Source organism: Tursiops truncatus, chromosome X, assembly GCF_011762595.2.
Source record: "Tursiops truncatus isolate mTurTru1 chromosome X, mTurTru1.mat.Y, whole genome shotgun sequence".
NCBI lineage: Eukaryota > Metazoa > Chordata > Mammalia > Artiodactyla > Delphinidae > Tursiops > Tursiops truncatus.
Genome location: NC_047055.1, coordinates 88,203,811 through 88,219,110, shown reverse-complemented (window position 1 = coordinate 88,219,110; position 15,300 = coordinate 88,203,811). Strand labels below are relative to the sequence as shown.

The following is a 15,300-nucleotide window of genomic DNA, read 5'->3' as shown; positions in this document are numbered from 1 at the left end:
ACTGCGCGTCCGGAGCCTGTGCTCCGCAACGGGAGAGTCCACAACAGTGAGAGGCCCGCGTACCGCCAAAAAAAAAAAGAAAAAAGAAAAAGAAAAGATAAATCTCTGGACTAGAAACAGATCAAACAGTTAAGTGGAGATTGTTAGTCATGGGCCGCTATTTACTGATGTACTGGACTCTAGATCCAGAGAAAGGTAGAGATGGCTGGGAATTGTATTTCTATAGACAGTGGAAATCAAAGCACTCACTGATTGGAGGAAATGATCCCTGGCTGTGCAAAGTCAAGGACTGCTCATGAACAGAGACGGAAAAAGATGTTACTTATATTTGTAGTGGCAGGCAGGAGAGCAGAGAGAGACTCGGGGCCAGATGCAAATGTATTATTGGCTTACTGTCTAAATCTGTACTTTTATCCCTATTGGTAGGATGGGATTGAAAATGCTGGGAGGAAGCAACTCTCAATGGAGAGGGTGAATGAAGGAGGGAAATGAACTTCCTCCAAGGTTAGCTTACAAAGTAAAATTTCAAAGTGAGAACAGTTGTCCAAATTAGCACCCAGCAAATAAATTTACTCCCAATGAGAATCATTTTAGAGTGACTTTAAAGTTTATTTTCAAAGAGCTAAAGCAAGAATAACTTGCATTATAAGTTTTTAAAAAATCTAGCCATACCTGGTAGGAACTCATATTCTAGTTGGAGATTTTTAAATATATATCAGTGATTACAAAATCGTTTATGTTAGTGATGGTGCTGTACACAGCCCATTCAGAGCATACTGCTGTTGAGATCGTCAAGGGGGTGAGTCAGACAAAGGAGGCTTTTTAGAAGAGGTGACATGTTTGCTAAGCCTTATAAGGATGAGTTTATGTGTTTGCAAAGTGAGGAGGTTAGAAGAGGGCCTTCCAGGCAGAAGGGATAGTATGATTATATAAAGCATGCAACATGGGTGTGGGAACTGCAGAGGTTCAGCATTGTTAGAGCATAAAACTGGAGCATAGTGTGTTTAGGAATAAAGCTGCAGAAGTAGGTGTAGCTTGACTGTGGAGGTTGGCCTTGATGAGGACCTTAATAAAGATCTAGGAGCAAAGGGAAGCCATTGAAGTCCCAACAATGAAGGGGCATGGTCGAATTTGTGTTTCAGGTAAGTTTCTGGCATTTGGGTGGAGGGTGAACTTGAGGGCAACAAGATCAGGAGCCCCAAGACCAGTTAGGAAGCTACTGTTGCAGTCTCAGTTTCAGGAGATGGTTAAGTCCCAACCTAGGAAAATGAAGGCTAAAATGGGATGGGACTATTGATTTAGAAGACTATTTCAGACGTTAACTTGGCAGGGTTTGATGAGGATGTTCCAGGATGAGAGAAAGGAAATAGTTAAGAGAATTTTTCTAGATTTTGTAACTACATAGAGGGTGCCAACTGAGACCACTAGAAGGGAGGAAGAACCAGTGGAGAAAAGGTAGTGGCCTTAGTGTTGATCACCTTTCAGGTTGGTGTGTTTGGTTGGTGGGGGTGGGGTGGGGGAGAGGGGCATGGGTAGGGGGGTGTTAGATTTTTTTTTCTTTTTTATCTTTTCCTTTCCTTCCTCCCTCCCCCATCCCTCTTTCTTTCTATTCTGGGAGCCATAGCATGGGTTTAGTGTAGTGGGGCACTTTGGGGAAACACCATCACAAGATGGTTAGAGGAAGAAAAGGATATTAGGGAGCAATACAGGGAACCCAGAAAAAGCCCTTGGAAACCAAGGCAGCTGTTTCAAGAGGGATAGTGGGAGGGAGGGACTGAGTGATCAGTATGTCAAATGCAGCATACAGGTACTTAGAGATGAGGGTTGGGAAATGTGCACAGACTGATGACTTTTTCAAGAACTCTGTAGAAGGTAATTGAGGAGTGACTGAGAGCAAGGAAGGGAGGACAGACCATAGACTACATTTTGAGGAGTTTGCAAGAGAAGAGAAAGAAGGAAATTAGGTATTAAATAGAGAAAAATTATGTAAGGTCAAGAGATAATTTGGGAATAAAGGTAGGGAGGTAACAGGTACAAATTAAAAGGTAAAAATTAACATGTAAAAAAAATCTGTTAACAGGTAAAAATTTAGTATGAAGGCAGATTTTTTTCTATTCATAGAAAGTTATTCTTTGTTTAGAGCTGTCTAAAAATTAGAATGGATTGCCTTGTTAGATAGTTGCTCCCTGTCACTGGAGTGGTCGAATAGAGATTAGATGTTTTCTAGTCAGCTGTGTAGAAAGATATGTTGGTGAGCGTCTTTGGGTGTTTTAGGCTCTGTTCAATTCTCAACACTTTGCCCAAAGTTGATTTAAGCATTATAAACTAATGAGTTATTCTGTGGACTTGTGTTGCCTGGCAGCTCTCCATAGATTGATCAAATCAATGGGCCAAGTTAACTTATGTGCCTTTGATCTTGAAGGATGAAATTAAACTGCAGATTCTTAGATAAGAAAATATTGAGTCTCGGTGTCCAGGAACGTTTCATCACTATGACAGTCAACCATGGTCTGGGTCCACAGGTATTTTTGACAAGGTAGTCACTTTCCACACGCAACAACAGAGCCTTTATTTCAAATTTTTGAGAGTTTTTTTTTATCTGTCCATCATTTTTGTAAAACACTGTTACTTGGAATAATTAAAATAGCACTGAGATTATAGGAGAAATGGATAGAGAAGAAAAATCTGTTTCCTTTTCTCTGTGATTCATATTCCTATATGGATGCTTTTAGTTTACATAGAAGTTTGGTTTTTTAGGGCCAAGAGGAGATAATTAGTTTCCATCTCTGCTCTCTAGTCCTCATCTTAGATCTTTTAGTGGTCCTTTTGGGTAACATTTAAAACAATTCAGGGGTAAACTTTGCTGTTTGTCTCAAATGACTACTTATCTGTATCCAAATCTGGCTTCCTGGGGTACTGAAGCATGAACAGCGTAAATTACTGAACTCAACTAATTCTCAGAAAGCCACATTTTAGTCAGTACTTTCCAACTTTCTCACTCATTTCTGTTACAGAACTGACAAGTGGTATAACTAATTAATTAGACTTGTATTCCTTTTCAAGTTATACATTTTAAATTCTCTCTGTTAACCTTTTCAAAATGCTAGTAAGTAGTAAAACAAATCCATACAGAAAAACTAAAAAATGCAAGTACTGGAAAAAACAGCTCCCCCACCCCCAAGAATAAGCACCAGGTGTGGTGAATATTTATCTTTTAAGGAAAAATAGTTGCATCCTTGTTACCAACTGACTTTCCTTCTTATGGCCCGTGGATAAGGGAGCAGCCTCCCAGTTACCCCCAGGCCTGTAAGTTTTACCTGTTTCTTAGCCTGTTTGTTTCCTTGCTCTGGGAGAGTGCAGTAAGTGAAAAATCTCACAAGTCCACAAGTTGATTCTTTTCCTTTCACAATTTAATACTTTCCGAACATGTTAAGAACATGAATAAAAATGCCCTTTTAATCATATACTTACTTTTTAACAGTTAAAATTTTTATTTTGAAATAAAAGATTTTGAGATAATGTGTCTAAATTTAGAGAGGAGTTGCAAAAATAATATAGAGAGCAAATTTCCTGTTCCAAACAAGATGGAGTAGACACATTTCACCATATTCCAGTTAAATGCAACAATATAGGTAGTTTAAATGTAAATAGATGGAAAAAGACATACCGTGCAAATGCCAATCAAAAGAAAGCTGGGGTGGCTATACTAATATCAGATAAATTAGACATCAGAGCAAAGAAAATTACAAAGGACAAAGAGGAGCACTACATAATGATTCAAAGGGTCAATCCACCCAGAAGACAGGGCAATCTTAAATGTGTATGCACCAAACAGAGCTTCAAAGTACATGAAGCAAAACTGAACATAATTGAGAAATAGACATAAATCCACAGTTATCAGTAGGAACTTCAATAGCATTATATACTTACTTTTCAAGCGCACATGTAACATTCACCAAGGTAGACTATATCCCAGGTCATAAAACAAACCCCAACAAATATAAAAGAATTAAAATCATACAGAGTATATTCTCTGACCATAATGGAATCAAACTAGAAATGAAAAACAGACTACAGGAAAGTCTTCAAACACTTGGAACTTAAACAACACACTTCTTATTAATCCATGGGTCAAGGAGGAAGTCTCAGGGAAACAAAAAAATACACTGACCTTAATGAAAATGAAAATACAGCATATCAAAACTTGTAGGTTGTAGCTAAATCAGTGCTGAGTGGAAATTTATAGCACTAAATGCTTATATGAGGAATAGATGAAAGGTCGCAAATGAATAATCTAAGCTTCCACCTTGAGAAAATAGAAAAAAGAAGAGCAAAATAAACACAGAGCAAACTGGAGGAAGGAAATAATAAAGAAGAGAGAAGTTAATGTAATTGAAAACAAAAACAGTAGAGAAAAACAATGAATCCAAAAAAGATGGTTCTTTGAAAAGAGATTCTGACTTAATTGGCAATGGGTGCAGTTTGGGCACTGGAATTTTACAATCTCTCCAGGTGATACCAATGTTTAATGGGAATTGAGAACCTCTGCTGTGGAGGCCAGATAATTTTCTCAGGGTTTAACTGGTGTTGGTATCTATGGCCCACCCCTTTCATTTCTCCTGAGGAAAATTTGTAGTCGTTTCATTTTCTCTCACTTTTTGTTGCCCTCAAAGTCAGTGCTGATCCTTTCCCTTGTAGGTTAACTTCCCTGCCTGACTGCCCTTTTGCCATCAGTATAGCCCTGACCAGAGGTGAACTGTTCCCAACTGCAACCCCCCTCCACTTCACACCCACACCACCTTGATTGATTTGGGATTAACCCCCAAAACCCCCTCTGATTGGTTTGTCACACATCATTGGTCACCAGCTTTAGGCTGTGATCACCCAAGCCACAGTAACAGTGTGTCTAGTGCACCTGGTCTTGTGACCCTGGCTCTGAGGGAGCCGAAGGACTTGGTTTTTCCATTCTGGTGGCCAGTGCAGTGCCTGCCCTTTATTAACACACTATTAACAGTTGATGTACGGTGGATTTGCACTTGCTCAGTAAGTTTGGGGTTGTTTGTTTGACCTTACATGTGAGACCTGTTATTGTTTCTAAAACCTGGGATAAAGATACTTTTCTCCTAATAAATTCTGATGATCACTTTAAATCAGGTAGATGTTATTGTAAATGTATTAGGGGTACATGTGCCTAAATTTCAATGTGGAAGCAACTCACAGCAAGAGATAAGACATAATGGAAATCATTATTTTTAAAAAATTGTTTGAGTTTCTATCTGGAGAAAGAATTATGTATTTCATAGTAAAAGCTATTCTTGTTGATTTACTTTATTCTTAAGAGGTCTTATTTGCAAATGGTATTTTATCTTAAGAGGATTTATGCTTTGTACATGTATCTCTTTATTCTTAAGATGCCAAGCCTGCTTATTTATCTGGGTAGTTGAAATTATTGAACATATGTATATAAATCAAAAAGAAATTGTAGGGAATTCCCTGGCGGTCCAGTGGTTAGGACTTGACGATTTCACTGCCATGGCCCGGGCTCAATCCCTGGTCAGGGAACTAAGATCCCACAAGCCACGTGGCACAGTCAAAAAAGAAACAAAGAAAGAAAGGGAACGTACTGCTAATTTTAAAAAAATTATTAGAACTGGGGCCTTTTTGCTTAAAAGGCATAAAACAGATTTTAATTTAGAAAGGGTCTAGGACCATTAAAATTTGTCAAGATAATGTCACAGAATAGGCCACCCAAGCTGAAACCTTCCAGTGAGGTCTTTATTAGCCAAACAGTGGGCTGAGAGATTGGGAAGGAGGGAGCGGTGTTAGGAAAGTGATAATTCAGTTGTATGCTTCCAATTTTCAGTATTCTTTCTTTCATTAAAAGAAAGGTTTCTTGTGGTTTAGACCAGAGGGTGACAAGCTATGGCCTGTGAGCCAAATCTAGCCTACCACCTGTTTTTGTATGGCCTGTGAGCTAAGAATGGTTTTTAACATTTTTAAGTGATTGAAAAATGAAGAATAGTATTTCATGACATGTGAAAATTGAATTTTAGTATAATAAAGTTTTATTGGGACAGAGCCATGATCATTTGTTTATGTACTGTCTGTGGCTGCTTTCATGCTACAATAACAGATTTGAGTAATTGCCACAGAGACCATATGGCCCACAAAGCCAAACAGGTTTGCTATCTGGTCCTTTACAGAAAAAGTTTGCTGAACCCTGTTTTAAACTCCCTTCCCAATGTGGCCTTCCCATGCAAGATGATTTCTACTCAGGAGGTTTGAAATTCCCAAATAATTTGTTAACATTAAGGAGGGTAAGCCTGTTTCCTGGCAACAGGGATACCTGTGGTTGACATAGAAATACTTGACTGAGTGGCAGGAACCTACCTAGGTAAATTGGTATTTTCTTCTTTTTTCTTTAATGCTTTTTGAGGGCTTTGGGAAAGAGTTGACCTCCAGACTTCTCATCTGGTCACAGGGGACTCATGAGTCACACGATGTGTCTTAAGTTTTAAAAACAAGCTTTAAAATGACTGAGATGAAGGCAGTCTTCTTTTAAAAAGTACAGAAAAGTTCACCGACTCCAATTTCTGGTATCTCTTCTTTTTTAAAGACAAAGATTTGTGGGGGGTAAGGAGAAGCAGTAAAATATGTAGGATATGTTCTTTTTCTTCTGATTATTTTTTGTTTACTCAATTAAATATTTATGGTTTTAGTTACTGGAGTACTGAAATGTGGTAAAGATAAAAGATATTTGAGGTGAACAGGCTTGAAGGGAAGTTTTGTTTCCACTACACTGAAACAGTGATAGATTGAATTGTTTTGTAGAGAGGGGTGAATTCTGAATTAAAGCATAGGCAGTGGACTCAAATGGTCTCAGTGTGGAGAGGGTTAGTATTGTTTACCCCAGAGCAGAGGTAATCAGCTCAAGAAACACATCTGTAGTATTTATGATTTCTGTTTAAGGAATAGTTTGGGAGTTTCTTTGCCCGCATGAGCAGGAATTGATCCTTAAGAATAAAAGAAGTGTGCTGCTCTGGTCTGACCAGTGGCCTAACTCAAACGTCTGTCTCTGTTAACGGCCCTGAAGGGTATTTTCCTGAAAGTCTAAGGGAGCTGGACTTTTAGATGCTTCTTTACTTAAGGATTACTTCCAAATACCATCATGGATTTATCCTCCCTGATTTTATCTCAGTCCTTCTTGAACCTGTTTACATTTTCATTCTGTTCCACTTCTTGAGCTGATGAGTTCTCTAAGTTCCCTAAACATTGCTCAAAGTCCTGCTTTCTTTTTGATAAAATTGCCTTTAGGTTACAGGGATTGCCCCTTTGTTACTTTAACTCTGTGATTGGGTGAATAAAGTCAACAATTTCCACACTCGTCTTGATTCTTATCGATTTACTGCTTCATTCTTTTAGAGCAAGATTTCTCAACCTTGGCAGTATTGACATTTTAGGCCAGATAAATCTGTGCATTGCAGGATGTTTAGCAGCCTCCCTGGTCTCTGCCCCCAAGATGCCAGTAACGCTGCCCCTTCCCAGTTGCGATAACCAAAAATGTCTCCAGATATTGCCACATTGTCCCTGGGGAACAAAATTGCCTTCAGCTGGGAATCACTACTTTAGATATTTGTCTTTTCCAAACTGTAGGGTTTTGTCTTTTGGGACTAACTTTATAAATATGGAGGCTCCTCTATCCAGTTGATTGTATTGTGCTTTTCTGGGTTTTTTCCAGCTCTGGTTGATGTCCATCTTGAACGACAGTGACAACTACTTTTCATAGTTTCAGTTTTTTCAGGTCAGCTGCATCGTTTGTGAGTGGTGTGTGGAACAAATACCTTGAAAACTTAGAAGTTTTTTTCTAATTATAAATGTCCTATATGTGTACTGTAAAAATGTGGAGAATGGAAAAAATTAGAATGTTTTTGTCACTCAGAAAACTTCAGTGTTATTGATGCAACTAATGTTAGTAAATTGGTTTATGGCCTTCATTATTTTCTATATATTTTATTTCATAGGTGCAATCTTGCTATAAGACCAATTTTTATAGTTTTTCCACTTAACATTTTTATTTATTTATTTTATTATTTATGGCTGTGTTGGGTCTTCGTTTCTGCGCGAGGCCTTTCTCTAGTTGCGGCAAGCGGGGGCCACTCTTCATCGCAGTGGCGGGCCTCTCACTATCGCGGCCTCTCTTGTTGCAGAGCGCAGGCTCAGTAATTGTGGCTCACGGGCCTAGTTGCTCCGCAACATGTGGGATCCTCCCAGACCAGGGCTCGAACCCGTGTCCCCTGCATTGACAGGCAGACTCTTAACCACTGCGCCACCAGGGAAGCCCTCCACTTAACATTTTAACATGAATGTTTCCCTGTGTACCATGTTTAAATAATTGAGTGAAATACCATAATATTAATATACTTTAAGTAGTCCTCTTTTGTTTGATAGCTAGGTTTCATCTATTGTTTTTATTAGGGAGTTTTAATGAACATTTTGTTCATAAATCATTTTCTGTGTTTTGGATTATTTTTCAAATATGAATGTTGGAAGTAGAATTCCTGGATCAAAGGGTATGAATATGTATAAAGTAGAGCCTTAGATTATTTTTAAGTTGCTGCATGGCCCCACAGATGGCAGTGAATAGTGGCTCCTTGAACTGACCATGCATTTCAGAAGTATGTCTGGTGGGTGTATAGAAGGAAAGAAAGGGCTGTGTTTGAGTTAATCACTTTTCCTGCCGCCTGCTCTTCTGTGGGAACATTAATGGGGAGTCCAGTAGCCACCAAACCACAGACTTAGATTCCAGTCCCAAATAATCCTAGTTGGGTTGACTTCCAGACAGTGCTCCTTTAAGAGGGAGTTTCACCCAAGGAAGGCATTTATTTTATACAGTTGTATTTTGCCTGGCTTACAGTCACTGTTAAGATTAATCAGAATGCTGTTAATCATTTTGGTTGAGATTATAGTAGGAATAAGATCTGAAAACCGCCTTCAAATTACTGTTCTCAAGGGTGCAATGTAAGGGCTGGTGAACATTTCATTTCTGCCAAAACAAAGGAATACTCATTGTGGGAGGTAAGGAAGAAAATAATGTCATTGTAAAGTCTGCACGCTGAATAGAGGACTAGAAAATAAACAGCTGAATAATATATCCAAATGTAAGGCAATGAGGTACATCGCACTGTACTTATTCTTGGTTTTGCTTAACAAAAAATTTTATTCTAAAGTACTTTTTAAAGGGTACCACCAAATGAAGTTTCACATGTTGTCTTTAGGGGTGCCTGGAAGCAGAATGTGAGACCATATTTGAACGTACATGATTTGTTGAGGGACTGCTCTCAGGAGAAACTTATAAGGGAGCAAGGACAAGAAGGCAGGGAAGAGGAAGAAGCTAAAGTAAGGATATAGTCTAGCATTAGCCTGTTTTGGTTAGGGGCATGGTTGGGGTGGTGTAGAGCTACTGGCTGCCCCTGGGAGGGAGACAGGGAGAGTATAATCTCCCTGGCAGGACTCCAGCCCTTGGGGAAAGGGACAGCTGTGAGCCATTAGCAGCCAACAAGCAGTACCTGGGAGATGGGTATGCTAGCTAGTAAAGGGGATGTGGGTGGGGCATGTTTACTTTGTGCAGGACACTGTGCTGAGACCTGGGAGTAAGAGATGAATGTGACATAGTTCCTGCTTTGAAGATGGTTGTGGTCTTGTGGCAGGGCTGACCATGTAAAGAATATTTACAGTGCAAATGAAGAGCATTTTACATGGACAGAAGCATGTATAGAGGCTTGGATAGAAAGCAAAGGAGTGAATAATTGTGAGAGAGGCATATCTGGGGAACCTCACTGAGGAGATCTAACAAATGGGTCGGACCAGGTTGGGGGAAAATGGGATGGTCCGGGTTAACAAGCAGGGGACTGTAGGCAGAGGGAAGAGCCCGGTCCAAAGGCTGGCAAGTATGAAACAAGATGGTATGTTCATGGAATCACATGAGGCATAGCATGTGCAGGAGGCAGGGGGGAAGCAGCTGATGAGGCCTGACAAATTGGAGCCGGAACGCTGTGGGCCTCCAAGGCTATGCTTAGGAGTCTTGGGCTTAGAAGGGGCAGCATTCCTGCTGTTAACCCCCCAGCCTGCCTCAGGTCTCAGGGTCAACTTGGAGTGCCCTGAGCTCTGCCCTCTGGTGGCCATGTAGCTCCAAGCATGTCATTTAAACATTTCTGAGCCCCAATTTCATCTGTAAAATGGTGATAATGATGTTTATAGGACTGTTGTTGTGATTAGAAGTAATAAAGACAGATCTAAAGATTTGCCACCATGGAATTATTCTGCTGATATTTACTGTTCTTTGTCATTTTCCTGTAGTAATTAAAACAGCAGTGCTGTCACAGAAATAAGTCAGTGGACTTTAATAGCCCAGACCCAAAAATTTGCTTGCTTTGTTTTCTTTTCTAAAAATTATAAGCAACCCAGTTTCCAGGACTGGTGTTATTGGTGTTAATCTGTTTCCTAGGCTCTTTATTGATACTAAAAGATTTTTTGTTTCCATCTATAGTAAAACATGACTGTTACTGTAATAGTTTAAAAACCACAAGATTTGGGAATTCCCTGGCAGTCCGGTGGTTAGGACTCAGTGCTTTCACTGCTGGGGCCCCGTGTTCAATCCCCAGTCGGGGAACTAAGATCCCACAAGCCATGTGGCATGGGGGAAAAAAAAGCACCAGATTTTACAGATTCTTAAAAATCTGCACCTCCCTCAGTCATGAACAGTTTGGTAGCTCATCTAAAGAAGAGAATATTATAGAAAATGGAGACACTCTTTTAGCCAGAGTTCATAAGACCAGAACTTCAGATGAGAGGAGTATCTAGCTTACAAGAAGTCTTAGGTCTCCTGAAACTTTCAATAAAGTGAAGAGAGAGGGACCATACTCAGTTGGCTTTCTTCACTGACAGTTTTTAGAGAATAAAAGTATTTCTTCTATGGCATATGCTGCCTTCAATCCCAGTACAAGCTATCCATATGGAGGTTATGTTCAGTAGACACAGAATTTTTCTATTGATGTTATTCTTGACTCTACCTAAAAATTTCTCATTGGTAAAATGTCACAATATTTTTAAAGGTTTTTTTTAGCTTTATTGAGATATAATTTACATACTATAAAATTCATCCATTTTAAGTAGACAATTCAGTGGGTTTTAATATATTTACAGAGTTTTGCAACCATCACTACTACCCAATTTTAGAACATTTCTGTCACCCCAAAAAGAAGCTTTGTGCCCATTTGCAGTCAGTATTCTGTGTTCTTACTCCCAACCCTAGGTAACCACTAATCTACTTCCTGTCTCTATATATAGGCCTGCTCCTACTCTGGACATTTCATATAAATGGAATCATATGATAAGTGATATGGTGTTTATGACTTCTTTCACTGAGCATAATGTTTTTGTTAAGTGGTTTTTTTTACATGTTTTACACGTTGTAGCATGTATCAGTACTTTGTTCCTTTTTATTGCCGAGTAGTATTCCATGGTCCAGATGTACCACAGATTGTTTAACCATTCACCTGTTGAAAGAAATCTGGGTTGTCTCCAGTTTTTGACTATTATGAATAAAGCTGCTATAAACATTTGTGTATAGGTTTTTGTGTGAACATGTATTTCCATTTCTCTGGGGTAAATGCCCAGGAGTGCAATTGCTGGATCCTGTGATAGTTACATGTTTAATTTTTAAAGGAATAGCCAAATTGTTTTCTAGAATACCTGTACCATTTACATTCCCACCAGCAGTGTATGAATGATATAGTTTCTTCACATCATCACCATTTGGATTTTCACTGTTTTTTATTTCAGCCATTGTGGTTTTAATTTTCATTTCCCTGATGGCTAATGATATTGAACCTCTTTTCATGTGCTTATTTTCCACTTGTAATGCTTTTTGGTGAAATGTCTGTTCAAATCTTTTGCGCATTTTAAATTGAATCATTTGTTCCTTACTGTTGAGTTCTGAGCGTTCTTTACGTATTCTGGATACAAGTCCATTGTTGTAAATGTGGTTTGTAAATATTTTGTCCCATTCTGTCGCTTGTTTCTGTATCTTCTTAACAGTCTTCTGCAGAGCAAGTTTTTCATTTTGATGAAAGTGAATTTTTCTTTGATAGATCTTGCTCTTGGTGTCAAATCAAAGAACTCTTTGCTTAACCCTAGGTCCTGAAGATTTCCTCCTTTGTGTTTCTAAAGTTTTTTTACTTTTACATTTAAGTCCATGATCCATTTTAAGTTAACTTTTGTATAAGGCATGAGACTTAGGTTGAAGTTCTTTTTTTTTTTCCTATTGTTCCAGTACCATTTGTTAAAAAGACCATCTTCCTCCATTTGATTACTTTTCTACCTCTGTCAAAAATCTGTTGGGCATATTCGTGTGGGAGTATATTCATTTTAATACTGCAAAATATATTAGGTTGTGGTAGGCAGAATAATGGGCCCCCTAAGATGGCTATGACCTAATCCCTGGAACTTGTGAACATGGTAGGTTACATGGCAAAGGAGAATTAGGGTTGCTAATCAGCTGACTTTAAAGTAGGGAAATTATCCTGGATTATCTGGGTGAGCCTGATGTAATAACAAGGGTTATTAAAAGTGGAAGAGGGAGGCACAAGAGAAAGGTCAGAGAATGAGGTGTAAGGATAGAAGCAGGGTTAGAGAGATGCAGTGTTGTTGGCTTTGAAGACTGAGGAAGCTGGCCAGGAGGATCCAAGGAATGTGAATGGCCTCTAGAAGATGGAAAAGGTAAGGAAATGGATTCTCTCCTAGAGCCTCCAGAAAGGACCACAGCCCTGCCAACATCTTGATTTTAGCTTAGGAATACCTGTATTAGACTTCTAACCCACTGAACTTACTATTAGAGATAATAAATTTGTGTAGTTTTAAGCCACTGAGTTTGTGGTAACTTATTGCTGCAACAATAGAATACTAATAAATGGATATTTCAGAAAAGTTCCCATTGATAATAGGATTCTAAATGTTTGGGCACACCACTTATCTGGAAAGTTTACATATATGGAACATCCCAATGGTATCAGACAAATGAAGTGCTACTCTAGGTAGATTTGTGCATTCAATGGGGAATAATTAGAAAACATATTACATTTATCTTTAAATTTCTACATTCATTGTGACTTTAAATTATGTTCCTTTTTGATGGGAAGTGTTTTGTGACTTGTTTTTGTTTGCATTTCAGAAGAGTGTTTGAATGTCTTGAGTTTTACACTGGGAACCAAACACAGCCCCCAAAATTTATGTGACGGGAGGTTAACATCCTATTTAAAGAAACATTCTTCATTTTGCAATATATAGATACTGAATTATTATGTTATAAACCTGAAACTAACATAGTGTTATATGTCAATTATATCACAATTTAAGAAAAGAAATATTCAGTTGACTTTGATAGTAGGACAAATAGAATTTGATTAATAATCTTCTTTTTTTTTTTTGCGGTATGCGGGCCTCTCACTGTTGTGGCCTCTCCCGTTGCGGAGCACAGGCTCTGGACGCGCAGACTCAGCGGCCATGGCTCACGGGCCCAGCCGCTCCGCGGCATGTGGGATCTTCCCGGACCAGGTCACGAACCCGCATCCCCTGCATCGGCAGGTGGACTCTCAACCACTGCGCCACCAGGGAAGCCCAATAATTTTGATACTTATGCTAATCCTATTCGTTTTTTTAAATAACAGCTTTATTGAGTTATAATTTACGTACCATACAGTTCACCCAGTTAAAGTGTACAGTTTCATGATTCTTAATATATTCACTGATATGTGCCAACATCAGTACAGAGCACTTTGAATACCTTATCTCATTGCCTTCTGATTTCCATTGTTTTTCATGAGAAGTCAGCTGTTAATCTTATTGGGGTTCCCTTATAAGTGAGGAGTCATTTTTCCCTTGCCGCTTTCAAGATTTTCTCCTTGTCTGGCTTAAAGCAATTTGACCATGATATGCCGTCTATTTGTGCAGCTGTTTGCAGACAGTAGTGTAGTAGTAGAAGTAGTAGTAGTATAAACTACTTGGAGTTTTTTGAGCTTCCTGGATGTGCAAATTAATGTTTTTCAGTTAAATTGGGAAGTTTGCAGCCACTAAAAAAAAAGGTTGTTTTTGCTTTCTTTCTCTCTCTCCTTGTGGCACTCCTATTACATATATGTTGGTGCATTTAATGGTACCCCACATTTCTCTCAGACTTTGTACATTTTTCTTCATCTTTCTTCCCGGTTCATGGTTTTCTTTAGTTCTAGGAACATATTTACATGGCTAATTTGAAGTCTTTGCCTGTTAAATCTGACATGTAGTTGCACTTACAGGCAGTTTCTGTCGCTTGCTTTTTTGCTGGTGTATAGGTCATACTTTCCTGTTTCTTTACATGTCTCGTAACTTTTTGTTAGAAACTGGGCATTTGAGATAATATAACATAGCAACTCAGTACTGGTGCCCCACCGCCCCTCAGGGCTCTTTATTGTTATTTGCTTGTGAATTTTTTTAGTGACTGGCTGCATTATTTTATTGAAACCTATTTACTCTCGCCCTTTGCCCTGAAGTGTGAAGTCTTGATGTTGCTTCTTAGGCATGTGGCCTTTGGTATGCCCACAGTCACCCTGGGATTGACTGTGGTTTTGGCAGGGCTCTTTCTGACTCTTTACCCTGACCACGTCCAGCTGTTAAACTCCACTGATTGCTGTTGTTTTTAATAGTGCCCCCAAACTGATCCAGTCAGATTAGGGCTCCTTTGAAGGGATAGTTCCTGAGATCAGTATTAGAGATTTCTTCTGACCCCAGGATGGTTCCTCCCAGCTATTTCTTTCCTTGGTTCTCTCCAGCATGCTATACCGTAGGCTTGGACTTCTCCACACATTGTTGCAAATGAAGTCAGTTCCATTGGGGGAAGATTTACAGCCCTCTATTCTATGGCCTACTTCTCCCCCTAGGCAAAATCTCTGAGCCACAGCTCTAGTGCAGGGGGTGGGGACAATGATGTGTTTCCCTCTGAGTGATGACCCCAGGTCTCCTAGGTTTGCCTCTCCTAATGTAGAACCCACGAGCTGGGCCCATGGCAATTAGGGCCTCAGTATTCTTGGTGGTATCACACCCCTGGACTTAGCCTCCATACCAGGAATGGGGGCCACCTGGAAGAAGGGAACCCCCATCTCTCAGCCATAGTTGTCTGGAACCTAGCCTCATCAACCAGTAGTCGCTGTGGACCAGATGAGAAACACACATCCTGCTCTTCCCAGGAGAAAGCTTTACAACTGGGAGCTG

At 39.4% G+C, this 15,300-nt stretch overlaps 1 protein-coding gene across 7 annotated transcripts in view; it reads left to right on the top strand.

Annotated features, from left to right (window-relative positions):
• JADE3 (jade family PHD finger 3) overlaps positions 1-15,300 on the top strand; it is a 151,441-nt gene that overhangs the window by 62,797 nt on the left and 73,344 nt on the right. Inside the window, exon 3 of one of the 7 annotated variants that reach the window (XM_073798931.1) lies at positions 13,535-13,669. The exons of 4 other annotated variants lie outside the window; for them this stretch is intronic. In XM_073798931.1, the coding sequence (XP_073655032.1) occupies positions 13,590-13,669 (80 nt within the window). In that variant the 5' untranslated portion in view covers positions 13,535-13,589. Of the gene's footprint in view, positions 1-1,626; positions 13,670-15,300 lie in introns of those variants that run through there. 2 more of the 7 variants (XM_073798930.1, XM_073798929.1) reach the window with 2 other exon arrangements.